The 19,606-nt window shown below is 45.1% G+C and overlaps 1 protein-coding gene across 4 annotated transcripts in view; it reads right to left on the minus strand.

Moving 5' to 3' along the window:
- The window catches only part of HSF1 (heat shock transcription factor 1), a 67,591-nt gene that overhangs the window by 14,657 nt on the left and 33,328 nt on the right, over positions 1-19,606 (minus strand). For 3 of the 4 annotated variants that reach the window (XM_078617586.1, XM_078617584.1, XM_078617587.1), the window contains exon 10: positions 282-362. The exons of the other annotated variant lie outside the window; for it this stretch is intronic. In XM_078617586.1, the coding sequence (XP_078473712.1) occupies positions 282-362 (81 nt within the window). The remainder of the gene's footprint in view (positions 1-281; positions 363-19,606) is intronic. 4 annotated transcript variants of the gene reach the window in all.

Genomic DNA, 19,606 nt, shown 5'->3' on the forward strand with positions numbered 1-19,606 from the left:
AAACTCCACACAGAAAGGTGCCCGAGTCGGGAATCAAACCCAGGCTCTTCTTGCTGTGTGGTCCAAGTGTTACCACTGTCAATGTTGATGTTGACAATTTGCTGCAATTCTAAAATGGACGCAATGCCCGATTTGTTTCCACAGTTTACCAACTAAGCTCAAGCCGTGTACGAGGCAAGCGTGAGAACGGGACAGGTAGTGAACACAAGCGATGGAGACAGTGCACACAGGACTGGAGGGCATAGGGGAAGTCGGAGGCAAGGAGGGGTGTTTGCTCTGACCCTGTGTAAAAGGAGGAGGGAGAGGATTGACCAGAGGACATGACCCTACTGGCATCATGAAGCAGCTGGGCTTGCACGGCACTGAAAAGACACAATGGGGGGAAAAAACGGAAGGCGTTACTCCTACAAGACGCCGGGGCAAGTCATGGACCGGCGCACAGGCACGCACAGGGGCAGGCATTGGGGAGGGGAAGGCCTGGACTAAAGCCTCCTTTAAAATTACAAATCCATTCCCCAGACTACACCCGAGTTCTACACATTATATTTCAAAAGTGTTGTTTAATGCTTTTATCATAATTACACTTGTCGAAATTTTTCTCAAGAGGGTCCTGCCAAGTTTTTGCAGACGGGGGATGAGGTTGCTTTGTGTTATCCAAATTGAGCAATTGCAGGTAATTTTTCAGCATTTTAAGGCTTGGCCAATACCAATGTCAGAGTGAATGTACTTATATGTACTGTACATAAACACAATTAAACACAAATATACACAATACAATTTAAAGAGTGATCGATATTTTACGTGCAAGTGTCCGTCCGTCACGTTCTCGATTTCCCAAACGCTCGCTACAAGGGAGGGAAACATTCATAAAACAAACTAATCTCTTGCCGAGGTCATTCCCGGGGAATTGTGTAAAAGGTGTGCGAATATATAAAACATTGTTGTAAATGTCCCTGCTGAAACAAGAAATGTATGGATTTATTTGTCAACGCTCATGTCTACTCACCATCCCCCCACCCCCCCCCCCTTGCTTGGGCTCAGTTGGAATTGTCCAGATTTTAGGGTCAATACATGAGGTAGTTATGGTTGTGTTTATATTGTGGTGGTTATGGTTAAATTGCAGCTGTTGTTATTATATTGTAGTGGTAGTGGTTATGTAATAATTATGGTTGTGGATATGGTTCTTATAATGGTTGTGGTTGCATTGTGCTCTGAGTTGTGGTTGTAAAATAGTTTTACGGCTGTGTTGGTAATATTTATACAAGTGGTGTTGGTGATTTTAACACATAGGCTTTCGCGACAAATATGATCCATAATACAGGTTTTTTTTGGGTTAGATTGCGTAAATATAAATGTGTCGTTAAAGAAAAATGTGTCGTTAAAAATACAATGATGCACAAATCAACAGGGCACTGAATGCCAAAACCAAATCAAATAGCACAAGCGTTGAAACTGACCAAGTAATTAAAACTATTAAAATACCGTACATTGCGGGAGTAACTGATAAACGAGGCGGATTTTTGAAAAACAGATTTGGCACGGTACATAAAATACAGAAACTAATATTTGGTACTGAAGATGTATTACCGAAGTTATCAACAGAAGGTGTGTACTGGATTAATTGCCCTTGTGGTAATTGGTATGTTGGTCAGACAGGACGAATGATTAGCATGAGACTAAATTAACATATTCTTTGGGTCTTTCGGTGGAGTCACGAAGCTAGGTTAAAAGAAAATAACAAAAAACTACGACGTTTCGATCGCAAAACAAGCGGTCGTCATCAGGAAAAGGGGGTTAGCTTCTAAAGGCAACTGTTTATAAAGGTTTGAAATGGGCACAGCCCAAATGTCAGCAGCATGGGCGGGGCAGCTGATGTTAATGTAAGTGGTGAGTCTTACACCAATTGAAGGGCTGCCAGGTAAAAATTAGCATGTTAATGTAAGATCGGTGAGCGGCCTCCACGGCGAGCGCGCTGAGGTGGCTATGTTAATGTGAAAGATTAGCATGTTAATGTGAGAGATTAGCATGTTAATGTGAGAGATTAGCATGTTAATGTGAGAGATTAGCATGTTCATAGAAGATCGCAGAGCCGCCGCCGCCACCTCGAGGTCGGCGCGCGACGGTGCCTGTGTGAGAAATTTAACCAGTTAACGTAAAATCAGAGAGCCGAAAATAACAACTAACATGGGAAGGTGGTAGGATGGGAACATCACAGCCAGTAATGACTTAAACTGGTTGAAAACGTCCTTCCAATGATTGCTCAGTTTGTACCCATCTTTTCGGTTGAAATTGTGTCCGTGTCTGTATATATGGATGGCTTCATTAACTAATTTTTGTTGATAGCCAGTGGGTTTGCAAAGTACCTTCGTCTTAGAGAAATCAATTTCGTGTGAGCCCACCGCATTAAAACAATGATCAGCCACGCCCGAGGTATTGGTCCTACCATATTCTTAGGTTTTTTCGGTAAAGTCATGTAGGTAAAATATTTAAATTAATAAAAGTAAAATAATATACCTACCATGTTTCAGATCTGTCTTATGTTCACGAACGGTCTGAGACATGTCAATTAGTTTCCCCAATGTAACTACTGCCGCAGACACAGCTTAGTGTCTAGACGCCGGGGTACTGCATGTCAGGGATCACATCCTTCACAGATGGGATCAGATCACGAATTTTATGTACTGTGTTAAATCGAACCTCGATCTTGTGTTTGCTCATGATTTTGGAAATCCTTTTGGTGACCCCTGCTATGTATGGCAAGGTGATGATTTTGATTGGGTCCTCAGATGGTTCTTTCTTAACGGTTGGGGTGATAGCTTTACGTATTGTGTAGTCTGAATATCCATTTATCTTGAGACCTTGGTGTACATGTTCCAGTTCACTGGCTAGGTGATGATGGTCGGAAATACATCGAGCTCTATGGTGTAGAGTTTTGATGAGAGAATTCCTCTGGGATGGATGGTGGTGGGAATCAGGTTTTATATAGGCATCCGTATGGGTGGCTTTCCTGTAGACAGAGTGTCCCATTGAGCCTTCTGGTCTCTTTTCAATTAAAACAGCCAAGAATGTAGCTTACCATCCTTTTCCACCTCTATGGTGAATTTGATGGCTGGGTGTACGGAATTGATGTAGTTGAGGAATTGGTTCAGAGCTGGTCGGTCATGTGGCCAGAAGACAAACGTGTCATCTACGTATCTCTTCCACAAGGACGGACGTAGAGTGGATGCCTGGATGGCATCTGTCTCAAATTTTTCCATGAAAACATTGGCTACAACTTGTTTGTAGAATGTTCCATTCCAGGTGAAGTGTTGGTGAGGCAGTGTCTCACCAGGGCCGGTACATCAGCATTCAGTCCTTGTCGGACCAAATCTTCAAAGATTGCCATGGTGTCAGGCACACGAACTTGGGTAAACAAAGGGACTACATCGAAACTAACGAGCAAATCACCTGGAGATAGTGAGATGTCCTTAATTAACGATACCAAGTGAGCTGAGTTAAGTAGAGCTGAGGTGGTCTTACCAGTGAATGGTTGTAAGGTCTCAGACAGAAATCAGGCCAGTTTGTAGGTGGATGAGTCAATGGGTGGTCTAGCAGCAGAGGGTTTTAAGGAAAACCGCTTGGTTGGTTCGATTAAAGATGTCGAATCGGTGATGATATTGTTGGTTTTCATAACGAGGCTGTTGGTGGGATCTCTTTTCATTTTTATATAGCTACCATCATTAAGTAGGTCCTGAATTTTGTTATTGTATGTGGTTTTGTCCATGATGACTGTGGCATTGCTCTTACTGATGTTGCTAATAGGCGTCTTAGCGTTTTTAAGGAGCACCAAAGGAATATTAAATACTCCCAAATACAACTGTTGGCAGTGGCAGAACACGTGTGCCAACAAGGACACTCTATTGATTTTGATGTTGAAGTTCTGTGCAAAACTAGTTACTACTGGCCAAGACTTATTATAGAATCTATCGAAATTGAGAGATAAAAATAATTTTAACCTTTCGGATAGCTACAAGCTTAGTGGTGCTGGAAGCGAATCATCAAGTAAATACAATGTTTAACTGCATCCCTATACAAGTTACCATATGTCGATGGTGATTACCTGTAAGCAGACAATAATAGGTACTGCTTTTGTCATGCACACAAACGACAGCATGTACAAGAACAATGTGCATGCATCACGTGCGTTGATTACCATATGAATAACCCAACCGGTAATGGCTAACTATTGCAATGTATATACATTCATTAACCCCCCCCCCTTTGGCCTTCGCACGTAAGGGACTCACATGTCTCGTAATCACATCTATCCCTGTATTTAAAAACAAAACAGGAGAATTTCTCCACAAATCTGGCTGTCACCTGATGATGCTAGTTGTAATTACTGGCGAAACACCATACTCAGATTGTAAGTGTTGTGGATTGACTCTCCAACACACGGGTGTGCTGTACTAGTAACGAATTGGCACGTTCTGTTTACGGGACAAACCTTACTAGTTGGCTGTCGGGTGGTATTGGTGATATTAACATTGATATTGTTTTGATATTGTTATTGATATGTCTTATTGTTATTGAAATAAACAATATTCTTGTTGTTGATGTTAATGTGATTAATGTGGTTGATTCTGGTACTGTTTATGTCAAATCGTTGTTGGTGTTGATGTTGTTGTGATTTGTTATTTTATTTTTGTTCATGTTTTTGAGAGTAGGCCAGCAAGGACCAATGAGGAACAAACAGCAACTAATCCACATCGCTTGCATTTCACTTGAGTTATATCCTGTGAAGATGCTAGGGTATCACGAGTACAGATATATCAAGTGATAAAATCAAAGAAATGATCAGTCTATAATTTTAATGGTAGGTTTATTTGAAAAGTGAGAGACAGAATAACAACAACAAAATCCAGAAAAATGCATGTCAAAAATGTTATAAATTGATTTGCATTTTAATGAGGGAAATAAGTATTTGACCCCTCTGCAAAACATGACTTAGTACTTGGTGGCAAAACCCTTGTTGGCAATCACAGAGGTCAAACGTTTCTTGTAGTTGGCCACCAGGTTTGCACACATCTCAGGAGGGGTTTTATCCCACTCCTCTTTGCAGATCTTCTCCAAGTCATTAAGGTTTCGAGGCTGACGTTTGGCAACTCGAACCTTCAGCTCCCTCCACAGATTTTCTATGGGATTAAGGTCTGGAGACTGGCTAGGCCGCTCCAGGACCTTAATGTGCTTCTTCTTGAGCCACTCCTTGGTTGCCTTGGCCGTGTGTTTTGGGTCATTGTCATGCTGGAATACCCATCCACGACCCATTTTCAATGCCCTGGCTGAGGGAAGGAGGCTCTCACCCAAAATTTGACGGTACATGGCCCCGTCCATCGTCCCTTTGATGCGGTGAAGTTGTCCTGTCCCCTTAGCAGAAAAACACCCCCAAAGCATAATGTTTCCACCTCCATGTTTGATGGTGGGGATGGTGTTCTTGGGGTCATAGGCAGCATTCCTCCTCCGCCAAACACGGCGAGTTGAGTTGATGCCAAAGAGCTCCATTTTGGTCTCATCTGACCACTACACTTTCACCCAGTTGTCCTCTGAATCATTCAGATGTTCATTGGCAAACTTCAGACGGGCATGTATACGTGCTTTCTTGAGCAGGAGGGCCTTGCGGGCGCTGCAGGATTTCAGTCCTTCACGGTGTGTTACCAACTGTTTTCTTGATGACTATGGTCCCAGCTGCCTTGAGATCATTGACAAGATCCTCCCGTGTAGTTCTGGGCTGATTCCTCACCGTTCTCATGATCATTGCAACTCCACGAGGTGAGATCTTGCATGGAGCCCCAGGCCGAGGGAGATTGACGTTTTTTAGTGTAGTCTTCCATTTGCGAATAATCGCACCAACTGTTATCACCTTCTCACCAAGCTGCTTGGCGATGGTCTTGTATCCCATTCCAGCCTTGTGTAGGTCTACAATCTTGTCCCTGACATCCTTGGAGAGCTCTTCGGTCTTGGCCATGGTGGAGAGTTTGGAATCTGATTGATTGCTTCTGTGAACAGGTGTCTTTTATACAGGTAACAAGCTGAGATTAGGAGCACTCCCTTTAAGAACCTTCAGCTCCCTCCACAGATTTTTAAGAGTGTGCTCCTAATCTCAGCTCGTTACCTGTATAGAAGACACCTGGGAGCCAGAAATCTTTCTGATTGAGAGGGGGCCAAATACTTATTTCCCTCATTAAAATGCAAATCAATTTATAACATTTTTGACATGCGTTTTTCTGGATTTTGTTGTTGTTATTCTGTCTCTCACTGTTCAAATAAACCTACCATTAAAATTATAGACTGATCATTTCTGTCAGTGGGCAAATGTACAAAATCAGCAGGGGATCAAATACTTTTCCCCTCACTGTATATGCTGCGTGGTCTGCTTGTACTGTAAAGTACTGTCTTTGCTGCAGAAAAAGGTCCATCGCCATGTATTTTTCGAAGGCAGACCTCACCAATGGCACGCTACGTTAATCAGCCCGACTGCCAACACCATCGTCAAATCGCTCAGCCTCACGTACTGTACACCTATCAGCTCTCCAGGTAGCTTACCCTTTCCTCCCAAACGCTCCCACGGGTCTCCAGTTTAACCTGAAGAGGGCCTCTCAACCCTGTGACCCCCTTCAATACCCCCAACATCATCTTTGTAATGAAGGTTGCCGAGTCACTCTCCATTTGTGTATTTATACTTTCAAAAATTTCACCTCAAACACCAAACCATCGTCTCCATCACTTCTCCTGCTTAATGTATTCACGCCCAATGCTCACCCCTAACACTGAATCGAGATGCATGTGGAAATGTGTGAACATGTGCGTGGTGCGTGAGCATGTGTCGAGCTACATCTTCACAATCATCATTCATCATCTTACCTAGAAACATAATTTTTTGTCTGTCTGTCTGTATCTATGTGTGTGGACGCAACTTGCGAAGGATTTGGCTCGCAAACCGTCGGGTTTACGTTTACAAAAAGTAGCCAGGTACCACGCAATAAGCCCTGTGGGTGAGCTAGCGCTATTCAGTTTTCCCATCCGTCAACTTAAAAGTAGTTAAATAAGCAATGTAGCGCTATTTATTATTTAATTATTTTCTCGCGCCGCTCCACGAGCGCAAAAGATGCCCAGGGGCTGCCCCTAGCAACGCACACGCATCAGCATCATCGGTGGAGGGGGGGGGATTTCTAATTCGCGTTCAAAATGCAAAAAAAATACACAACGCTGAGGTAAATTCATCAAAGTGTCATGTCCTCTTCTCCCCCCCCCCCCACCCCAATGTGTGCACTTACTACTATAGGGTCGGTAGATGCTAATATTATAGCGCTTAGATAGCATTATTGTAGCGTGGACTGGGTAATGGTGGGGGGTTAGCGGCTCAGCCCCCAGCCTGCCAAGGTGCCACCTCGGCCGGCTGGGCAATCTAGGCGAGGCTGGGGGCTCTGCATGGTACTAGGCCTCACCGCAGCAATGTTAAGTAATATTTTCTTGCTTCTTTCGCTAAACTCGCATAGATAGAAAACTAATATGTAAAAAATAATTTTGGAAACATTAAAATAATGTGTGTGTCCAAGTCCTTGTGTACGTGTGAGTCGATGTGTGTGCCAGTCGATGTGTGTGTGTAAGTCGATGTGTTTGTGTGTGCGTCGATGTGCGCGTGTGTACAAGTCGATGTGTGTGCAGGTCGATGTGTGTGTGAGTCGATATGTGTGTGTGTCAGCCGATGTGTGTGTTAGTCAATGTGTGTGCGTGGTGTGTGTGTTTAAGCAAATATTTAAAAATCAAGTTAGTCATTTTTAAAATAATAATAATAATGTGTGTCTAAGTCCATTTGTGCGTGCGAGTCGATGTGCATGTCTGCGTTTGTGTGCGTGTCTGCGTCTATGTGTGTGTGTAAGTCGATGTGTCTGTGAGTCCATGCGTGAGTCGATGTGTGTGTGTGAGAGTCAATGTGTGTGTGAGTCGATGTGTGTGTGAGTCGATGTGTGTGTCAGTCGATGTGTGTGTCAGTCGATGTGTGTGTCAGTCGATGTGTGTGTGTGGCTCCATGTGAGTGTGTACGTCCATTTCTTTGTGTGTAGGCCCATGTGTGTGTGTAAGTCGATGTGTGATTGTGTTAGTCAAAATAAAAATACATTGTGTGTGCGTGTAAATCGATGTGTGTGAGTCAATGTATGTGTGTGTGTGTAAGTCCATGTGCGTGTGTGAGCTGCTGTGTGTTTGTAAGTGATGTGTGTGTAAGTCGATGTGTCTGTGTGTGAGTCGATGTGTGTGTGTGTGTGTGTGCGAGTCCATGTGTGCGTGAGTTGGTGTGTTTGTAAGTCGATGTGTGTTTGTAAGTCGATGTGTGTGTGTAAGTCGCTATGTGTGTGTAAGTTGATGTGTGTGCGTGGGTCCATTTGTGTGTTTAAGTCCATTTGTGTGTGTGTAAGTCCATGTGTGTGCAAGTCGATGTCTGTGTGTGTGAGTCGATATGTGTGTGTGAGTCGATATGTGTGTGAGTCGATGTGTGCACATAAGTCCATATGTGTGTGTAAGTCGATGTGTGTGTGAGTCGCTGTGTATGTAGTGATGTTTAAGTCGTGGTTTAGTGGTAATTAATTGAAGGTGGAGGGGTTATCAGCCCCTCACTCCCGTCCAGAGCCCCCGTTTAACCACTGTGGTGGTCACAGACGCCATGAGGGGAGAGGGCCAATGGGCATTGGCCCTCTCCCCCCACTACCTGGTCTGTCACTCCGCACGAAGCTTCAGGTCTTCTCGGCCACAGTCATTCCCTCCCTTCTCTACGCTTGCGAAACGTGGACCCCCTTGATGGAGCGTCTTCGCCGTTTGGAGACATTTAGGCTGGCCTGCCGACGATCCATCCTGGGTTTAACCAGGCTGGATTGTGTGAGGAGCTCAGAAATCCTTGAAAGATCTGGGCCAAGTCCCATTGGTGAGCTCCTCAGGCAGGCAAGGCTGCGTTGGCTGGGTCATGTAGCCCGCATGCCCAGCCACCGCATGCCTAAACAGCTTTTGTTCGGCCGGATCGAGGGGGCTAAACGGGCGCGGCACGGGCTAGAGAAGATGACGGAGTGATGTGGTACAGGAGGACGTGGAGCTGAGTGGACTTGCCGATGACTGGTACCAGCGGTGTCAAGATCGGCCACTGTGGAGAAGGCTCGTGAAGGACGTTACTGGGCAGTTGGAGGCAGTCGCCCGTCAGCAACAACGGAGGGCGGAGGAGCGACGCTCACAACAACGAGCGGAGCGCCGGGTGGCTAAAGCACAGCAAGTTGGCACAGCCAGTCATCTCGGTCATCTCAGTCAGTCGACCCGTGGCACCTGGGTCTGCCCCGTGACAACCTGCCAGCGGGCGTTCGACACTTCAAGTGGCCTCAAGGTGCACATAGCCTGGCACAAGCGTTGTGGTGACGTCACTGCCACTTAATGGCGAATGGCGGTTGCTGTTGTTGTGTGGGTCCATATTTGTGTGTAAATCCATGTGTGTGTGTCTTATGTATGTGTGTGTTTGTGTAAGTCGATGTGTTTGTATGTTTGTGGGTCGATGTCTGTGCGTGTGTGTAAGTCGATGTGTGTGTGTGTCTTTCTCGCCCGGGCAACGCTGGGTACTTCCCGCTAGTAGGTTATATATAATGATCAGTTTAAATTACTTTATTTTATTCTATGTCTTAATATATGTTGTTTCTATCTACATGCATTATGTATTTGCTTTCATTTGTACATGATACCAAGTGGGGGAAAATCATGCAGAATTCGTTAAAGAGGGAGGGGGTATTTTGGATCCAAGGACGCAATCATATTTTATCCACGAGGTCTGTATGTCAAATGCGGTTTTGCCCAACACGGCGTTTTCCAGGAACATAACCCTTGCATTCAGCGAGGTTTACATGTAATGTTTCTTCAATCAATAAACTACAGTAACATTTAATATATCTGTATCTGGCTACTAAGCCAAAATGTTTCTAATACTTAGTGTTTGTTTAAGCAAGTCCATCGTTTCACTCATAACGTACGATGTAAAACTAAACATTCAGAAATATGCAACAATGTAATGTACAAATATTGAGAATGTGATGAGACATCATATATTTCAGTTTGTTTAGGTCACACCATAACTGTTTTTTATATATTTTCCGTGCTTGTGTTTCTCAGCCGCTAACTAGATGGTATATCATTATTATTACTATGCTGATTTACCTAGGAAAATCTCACTGAGTCCCAAGACTGTTTAACACGGAGGCTTGCGCGACCAATATTATCCATAAAGGTGTTTTTGGGTTAGATCGCGTAAATATAAATGTGTCGTTAAACTGAAACAAGAGGATTTCTCCACAACTTTGGCTGTCGCCTGATGATACTAGGTGTAATTACTGGCAAAACGTCATAATCGAATTGTAATTGTTGTGGGGGTTTACTCTCCAACACACCGGTTAGTGCTGTACTAGTTACGAATTGGCATGTTTTGTTTACATGACAAACCTTACTAATTGGCTGTGTCGGGTGGTGGCGGGTTTAAAGGCACTATTATATTTATGCGATCTAACCCAAATAAACCTCTATTATGGATTCCAAAACTGTTTCAGGAGGGTCCTGTTGAGTTTTTGGATAACAACTCTGCTGCTGTGTGTAATGACAATTTAATAATTTGCAGGTCATTTTTCAGCAATGTGATGTTTGGCCAATATCTGTAGCATTGTATGTGTTTGAGCTATGGAATGAAAATGGAGACCTCGGGAGAAAACTCATGCAGACGAGGGGGAAAACATCCAAACTCCACTTACACACCCTGCAGAACAGGGGCAAAACAAACCAATATATACATTGAAAGGAGCCCGAGGGCAGAAATCAAACCCAGGTCCGTTTTGTTGTGAGCCATGAGTGTTTCCACTGCGTCACCCTGCCACCCATAACAACTGACATCTGCGGAAAACAGTTATATGATCACACATGAAGAATGGAATACACAAACTCTACTTCCCCTCTCAATGGAGAGACCATATATGAATGAGCTGGCACCACCAAAGGGGCATGTGTGCCAAAGGGCACGTCAGAGACAAGCCAGAGATGGGGAGAGTGCATTAGAATGGGAGGTTGTGAGCAGTGTGAAAGGGAACGTTGTAAAATAAATGCGGGAAAGGTGTCAATGACCCGGCGTCACTCAGTGCAGACGAATGAGACATGGCTCTTGAGCAGCAAGCCGCAACAGAGTTATGCATACAACGCATATCCAATCGTCACACATGCGCCCTGACCAATTCACCGCCCCCACCCAGTGCAAGATATGTGCACCGTGTTACTGTCATTTTCTATACGTATGCATGTTGAACTTCTTTCGCACTGTATTGATAAGGAAGCCATTGGAGCTATGCACTTTAAATCTAGATTGGAAACTAATTTATTTAGAACTGCTTTTGTCTTTAATTTGTTGTCCTTCCTCAGTGTTGTATCTATGCCCTGTTTTCCGATATTAATATTAAGAATAATTAAGAATTTTTTTTTATTATATCTATATATATATATTTAAATTAAATAATGAAAACAACCCACTACAAGCACACCAGGAATCTGTGAAACGGCCATTAAACTGCACAAACAGATGGCCCATGAATGCTTGGAGGGTTAGGAAAGGTCGCGAGGAGGGGTCGCGGGGGTGTCTGCTTCTTCTCGCTCTGTTTGTGTTTTTTGTTGCCCGCTCGCAAGGAATGCGCAGAGGGGAGTCACGTTTTGAGTTAGGCACGGGCACACACATCGAACAGGCAGTCTGGGTCGAGTCGTGCTCGGTCTCGCAACTCGGCTTGCGACGCAGCGTTGCGACAGGGCTCGCAAGAGAGCTGGGGCAGATCATGCCTCGAGGAGAGATGGGACGACGAGACGTCGTTAAGGTGACAGTCTGAGTGCAGTCAGTCCGAGTCGCGCTCAGCGGTGCGACGGGGCTCGCATGAGCCGAGAGAGTATCGCTGAAAGTTCTCTTCTACAGTTATCCTGATGTGTTGAGTTGCTCGCAAAGTCAAGGATTGCGATAAGTTGATTGTACTAAGTTTTCACAGTCGGCTAAGAGGTGTGCAAATACAATTATAAATTTTGAGAGCGAATGCAAACAGCTGCAGCTGGAGTTGTGCTAACGAACAATCAGCCGGGAGAAAGAGAAGGAGAGCGCCGCCGAGCGCCACCGAGCGCCACCGGGCGCCACCGGGCGCCACCGGGCGCCACCGAGCGACACCGAGCGACACCGAGCGACACCGAGCGCCACCGAGCGACACCGAGCGACACCGAGCGACACCGAGCGACCGAGCATCTTCAAGGACAGCATCGTGCCAACTCGTCATCTAGCAGTAGAGGGGAGAGAGAGCGCAAGAGCAGCACGACTCGGACGTCACCGGGCGTCACCGAGCGTCGTGCCAACTCGTCATCTAGCAGTAGAGGGAGAGAGAGCGCAAGAGCAGCACGACTCGGACGTCACCGGGCGTCACCGAGCATCGTGCCAACTCGTCGTCCAGCAGTGGAGAGAGAGAGCGCCGAGCGAGGGAGCAGCAGGGGCTCGCGGCGGCCACGCCCAACCCAGAGAAAACTTCTGGCCGCTGTTTGTATCCTCCCACACCACACAAGCTAACGACACAAACAACATAATGGGTGGCGTCGTCCGGGATCTCTCGCAGACAGTGTTTTGCATGGATGATGGAATGAATCACTACGTGTTAACCAGAATATCGGGATCGAACATTGCATGGTGATTGTAAACGGGCGTAAAACAAAAAAAACGCCCTCTAAGGTTAAAACCCAGAATAGCAGGTTGAAACAGAGACAGTGGAATTAAGATAATATCGTATCAAACCGATTGCATCCTGTGATAAATGGTGTTAGAGGTACGCACTCTGAATCGGAAAATTACAGAATAGCTCGAGTCAAACTGACCACACTCTGTGAGATAATTGTTTTATATGCACTCTGAAAGGAAAGGTCAAAGTAACTCCTGCCACTTGAGATGATAGGATTAAGAATAATTTTTGAATGGATTACGGAATACTGGGAGCTCGTATTAAAACGTACCAACCGATCTGTTACAAAGCAGTACAGTCAGAGAGACATATGGGAAGGGAGCTGTATCGATAACACGAACACACCTCTGGGGAAACTAATTGACTGGATAAAATGTAACGAAGGCGAACACGATGCAAAAGCTGCAGAGAAGGCAGGACAGGACTCATGCCTTCCCATACAGGCATACAGACAGGGATTGTGGAATGAGGAAAATTTTGGAAAGGAAACGGGAGAGAAATCGTCTCTAATAAACGAGGAGAAATGTCCTCACACTCTCGAGAGGGAAGAGAAATCAGTGCTCGCGACACCAGCGAAACTCACAGACGTTGATCCACAGAATAAATATGGAAGTAACATTAAATCACACTCTTGGGTACGTGGACAGAGTCCAGGGACTGATTGCACAAAAGTTAAAGTAAAATCGCCAGGACATGGTACAAAGAGGGCAGAGGCAAAAACTGAAGGGAAATGGCAACACGAGCGACACAGCACTGGGCGCGCACACAAAAAATGTACGCCGCTGAAATACGCCCGACACAGTACAGATCAAAGTGACAGATTGCCTGATGATAACTTGTTTGATGATGACGCTGACGGCGATCAACTTTCGGAATACTTATTCAACAGTAAAACCCTTAAATTGATGGACAAGGCTCTAGTCAGAATTCCCGATTTTGACCCACACAATCAGACTATGGATATACACACACATATCGCAACAGTAGAAGAGGAGGTAATGATTAGAGGGCTGATGAGACGGGATGAAAAAGCGAGTTTGTTGAAACGAAGCTTACATAAAGAATCTATACCATGGGTAAATTCACTACCACACAAGGTTAGAAATGATTTTAAACAACTGAGCCTGGCAGTGATTCGGAAGTTTGGAGAATATTCTACACTCACTGAGGGGTTTTATGCTGTAAAATCGATGACCCAGGGCATGGACCAAGACCCACGTGACTACCTTTTACAATTTAAAAGAGCGTATTACGCAGGCGATGTGAATCAATACCACGAAGGAGATAAAATGTTCAAAATTATGTTTTTTTAATCCTTGAGCCCAGAGATTACAGAAAGGGTGAGAATGGTTTTGAATCCAGAAACCGCATCCTTACGCTGCATAGAGAGCAAGGCATACATGGCATGGTTATACAGAGCTAAGAATCATAATTCGGATCCAGAACACAGGGAGAGGGATAAGGAACCCAGCTTCTCAGAGAGGAATAAAAATCACCGAGCAGTCCCACAATGCAGGGAGGAGCAAACACGCACGCACCTGTGGCAAAATAAACCAGAGAGAGGTTGGCACGAGAATGAGAGCGGCACAAAGCCGAATATTCAGGAGAATCGCAGAATGTGGAGGCTAAGGGCAGAATCATATCAACACCCCATGCCCCGACATACGCAAGGTCAAAATTACCCACAAAGATGGCGAAGTAACGATCCAGGAAAAATTTGGCACCCAAATGGGAGAAACACTGGGCCAAAAATGTACGAGAATCGCAGGAGGGAGAGGTTCAGAGCAGAACCATATCAACACCCCATGCCACGACACACGCAAGGTCAAAATTACACACAAAGATGGCGAGATAACCATCTAGCGAGAAGGTGGTACACAGACAGCGGAGGTATGGAGGCGAACATTCAGGAGAATCGCAGGATGGGAGGTCAAACACAATCAGTCCAATTCCGACCAATTCCTCCACCGGTTATACCAGGAGAGAATAGAGGAATAACACAGAATGCGGTCCAAATACATGATGAACCACCCACAGTGAGTGCGAGCGAGCGGCCAACACGCGCCCCACCCGCCGAGGTTTTGTTAAACCCTGAGCTCAATGGGAAATACAAGCAGGCTGCAAGTGACAGGGCGGGCAAATACCACCACAACCGGGAAACATCAAATGCATACGATGCGATAAGAAACGCGGACAGTGCTCTTGTAAATGACGCGCGGATCAAATACAAGGACAGGGCGGAATTGAAGCGTGATCGGACAGTAGATAACAGACAGCAGAGACAGAGAGAGCGCACAGGAAAAACAGTGCCACACGTCGCAAAAGAGAGCGATAATAGTGCAGGGGGAGGGAACACAGAGACCCACCCTGGGAAGTACAGGCGTGAGCCTCTGAATGGAAAATATCCAAATGAAATAAAAATTAATGTGGATCGGAGTGCTGAAATGGAGACGAATGTCCATGACGTATCGGGAATGGTGTTGAAATCCAACTCACTCGTACAAACCAAAAGGGCAACATTACGAGGCACGGAATTAAATCGACACGCTGACTCGGCAAATGTGCATGTAATCACAGAGAGAGCGAATGCCATTGATAACGGAGTACAGAAGTTGGTTGTGTGCGCGAATTCTGATTATGTGCAGCACAATTTTACACCACACACTCCCACGACGCGAGAGAGTGAGAGGGGAAATTACAAAAACGAACCGGAAAACCGTGATCGAATGATCAAAGTGATAAGTGGTAAACCAGACACTCGGAGCTTGGAAAAATTATGGCGACGAGGTAATATGAGGAAGGTAACGCATAAATGCGTTCGAAACCGCTACCTAGCGTTTCCCAGGATTTAACAAAAACAAAAAAATTAATATCCGCCGTAGTTATGATGGTTGAGAATCAATGTAACTTGTGGTGTTGATGTTTAACGTTTTGTTGTATTTTCCTTGCTTATTTCAAATGTAACCATGTTAAGATTGTGATACATATGCGCGCACTTTGGAAGGAATGCGTTATGGATTAGTACCGATGTTTAACGTTGTGTTTTATTTCTTTGCTTATTTCAAATGTAACCATGTTAAGATTGTGATACATACGCGCGCGTTGTGAGAAATAACCGCCGAGAGTGAGGGCGGCTGATGGATTTATAACGAAAAAAAACAGGGCATTTACTTTGTTTAAAAATTCGCCAGTGGCCGAATCAACCACTGATAATTTTTAAAAGGGCGGATTGTTGTATCTATGCCCTGTTTCCGTTATTAATATTAAGAATAATTAAGAAAAAAATATATATTTTTTTATTATATCTATATATATATTTTAAATTAAATAATGAAAACAACCCACTACAAGCACACCAGGAATCTGTGAAACGGCCATTAAACTGCACAAACAGATGGCCCATGAATGCTTGGAGGGTTAGGAAAGGTCGCGAGGAGGGGTCGCGGGGGTGTCTGCTTCTTCTCGCTCTGTTTGTGTTTTTTGTTGCCCGCTCGCAAGGAATGCGCAGAGGGGAGTCACGTTTTGAGTTAGGCACGGGCGCACACAGAGAACAGGCAGTCTGGGTCGAGTCGTGCTCGGTCTCGCAACTCGGCTTGCGACGCAGCGTTGCGACAGGGCTCGCAAGAGAACTGGGGCAGATCGTGCCTCGAGGAGAGATGGGACGACGAGACGTCGTTAAGGTGACAGTCTGAGTGCAGTCAGTCCGAGTCGCGCTCAGCGGTGCGACGGGGCTCGCAAGGGAGGTGTCGGCATGAGCCGAGAGAGTATCGCTGAAAGTTCTCTTCTACAGTTATCCTGATGTGTTGAGTTGCTCGCAAAGTCAAGGATTGCGATAAGTTGATTGTACTAAGTTTTCACAGTCGGCTAAGAGGTGTGCAAATACAATTATACATTTTGAGAGCGAATGCCAACAGCTGCAGCTGGAGTTGCGCTAACGAACAATCAGCCGGGAGAAAGAGAAGGAGAGCGCCACCGAGCGCCGCCGAGCGCCGCCGAGCGCCGCCGAGCGCCGCCGAGCGCCGCCGAGCGACAACGAGCGACAACGAGCGACACCGAGCGCCACCGAGCGCCACCGAGCGCCACCTAGCGCCACCGAGCGCCACCGAGCGCCACCGGGCGCCACCGGGCGCCACCGAGCGCCACCGAGCGACACCGAGCGACACCGAGCGACACCGAGCACCACCGAGCGACACCGAGCGACACCGAGCGACACCGAGCGACACCGAGCGACCGAGCATCTTCAAGGACAGCATCGTGCCAACTCGTCATCTAGCAGTAGAGGGAGAGAGAGCGCAAGAGCAGCACGACTCGGACGTCACCGGGCGTCACCGAGCGTCGTGCCAACTCGTCGTCCAGCAGTGGAGAGAGAGAGCGCCGAGCGAGGGAGCAGCAGGGGCTCGCGGCGGCCACGCCCAACCCATTGAAAACTTCTGGCCGCTGTTTGTATCCTCCCACACCACACAAGCTAACGACACAACTCCCGGCTCTAAGAATTAATTAATATTACAAGGGGACAACGCACACACAGCACGCACACGAATAAGATTAAAAAAAAAAATTGTCTTTGCGTTTCAAAAAGGGTTGCCATTTCGAGGTGGTGCGTTCAATATCAACTGATCGTGCAAAGCAGTTGCTGCCGTCGAGTTACATGAATAAAAAATGTTTAGTCATTCATTTTCGTTAACTGCATAATTACGCCAATGAATAAGTATTTTTAGTCATTCATTTTCGTTACTGCATAATCTTGTCCATTAATTTATTGACGTATACTTGCTTTCGGATAAGAGAGTGTCATGTGCTTGTTTAGAATAAAATTGCTTAACACCAACTGTTCGAGTGCTTCTTTCCAAGTCCATGCAAAACTATCTTATTCTTGATAACTGTATCCTGTGATGAGATATGAAAATGGAGACCTAAAATATCATAACACACACTAGGATAATCGGTAAACGTTTAATCGACGATAATCGTGTTATCCTGATTGATAACTCTGGATAAACGAAGCTGAGCCTAATTATCATAACTGCACACATTAACATAATCGCAAGCATCCGCATAAATTACGATTATCTCCGCGATTATCACAATTTATGCATATAATTACTCACATTATCATAATTTATGCATATTAACTCACACATTAACATAATTAATGCGATTTGCGCATTTTTCGGATAATTATTAATTTTTATTATTTTTATCAAAATTTCATAACCCGACACATACAACATCAGTACATCCGATTAGCACAGTTGGCTATGTATGGTGCAAAAGAAGTTTAACGTACACACGTGTGTAGCCAGCCATGCTAATCCGACCTCAAATCCAACCTTTTCCCAGTAAAGCCTCACTGAGTCTCAAGCCTCTTTTTCAGAAGACTCCAAACTGTTTCAGTAGGGGCGATGTTGCTCTGTGTAATCCCAATTGATTTGCAGGTAACATTTCAGCATGAGGATGTTTCACCAATACTAGTTAAATTGCATGTGTTTCAGCTATAGGAAGAAACCAGAGAACCCGAAGGAAACCCAAAAAGAACAGGGCTCATAAAAACTCCACACAGAAAGGTGGCCGAGTCAGGGATTTAACCCAGGCCCTTCTTTGTGTGTGGAATGTTCATTTTAAGAGCTGCCCCACACTCTCCACACCTGTTCAACTCACGGCTATGTTAAAACATCAATTTTGGTCCACGGCCCAGCAGCAGCATGAACAAAGTCAACTTTTAACCTTCTATACAGCTGTACTGGTCACGAAAGCGTTGAATTCCAATGCAAGCTGACAGGAAGAATTAGATGGGTTTATAAACCAGCACACTAACTTATATGTAAGGAGTCGGAGAGTGTCGGAGACTGCCGTTTAAATAAACCTGCCCTATCATTTCAACTGTTGCGCCAGGAGGGGCATGTATAACAAGATGTGCATTTGAATGGCTGCTGATGGTGGTGGTGGGATGCAACAGGCCTTGCGCATTATTGCCTGCGGTTAAAACTCCCATGGGCACACAGCCAGTGGCTAGCCAGAGTCCCTACATCAGAGCTAGACCACTCTTGAAAGTTACAATGCACAAGTATTTTAAATGTTAGTTTAACACATTGGTTTACGCAGCTAATATTACGATTCATAAGTGATTTTTGGGTTGGGCCACGAAACGATCTGACCAAATCTGTGCCAGAAAGAACCCTTCACCACGCAGCACCACGTAGCACTACGCAGCACCACGCAGCACAGCCAAACAAATGTTTTTCTTACCCCGTGCCCCTACTGGACATCTGTGAATAAGAGCTTTATAGCTCATCGGATTCCTCCTGCAGTCTAAATAAATATATTTAGATTCCGTCACGTTTATAAGCTTTCAACGTGCCAATTCGGATTATTTCAGCTGACCAAAGAACATCGAATATAATGTAGCAATCATATATAATGTTTAATTCGAAACTACGTCAAACACCATCGGGATAAAATCAAGGAAGTTAAAGTAAAAATCCAGTATGTCATACAAATAATTCATACTCTTTGGTTCTTTCGGTAAAGTCATGTAGGTAGAAAAATAATAGATCACGACTTTTCGATCGCAACACAAGCAATTGCCATCAGGTGGGACAACCACAGCAAGAAAAAACTGCTGAAGCAGGCGAGAGATCTGCCGTGGCACGAGGTTATATAGGCCTCAGCAGTAGGGGGGGAGAGAGAAGGGGGGGGGGCTGTGTTGGGTGGTATATTTGGTCAGATCGTTATGGGGCCTAACCCAAAAATAAATTATGAATTTTGTTAAATTTTCTTAATATTCTCTATTCTCAAACCATTATTGC

This window comes from Lampetra planeri, chromosome 54, assembly GCF_965212315.1.
Source record: "Lampetra planeri chromosome 54, kcLamPlan1.2.h2, whole genome shotgun sequence".
Classification (NCBI taxonomy): domain Eukaryota; kingdom Metazoa; phylum Chordata; class Hyperoartia; order Petromyzontiformes; family Petromyzontidae; genus Lampetra; species Lampetra planeri.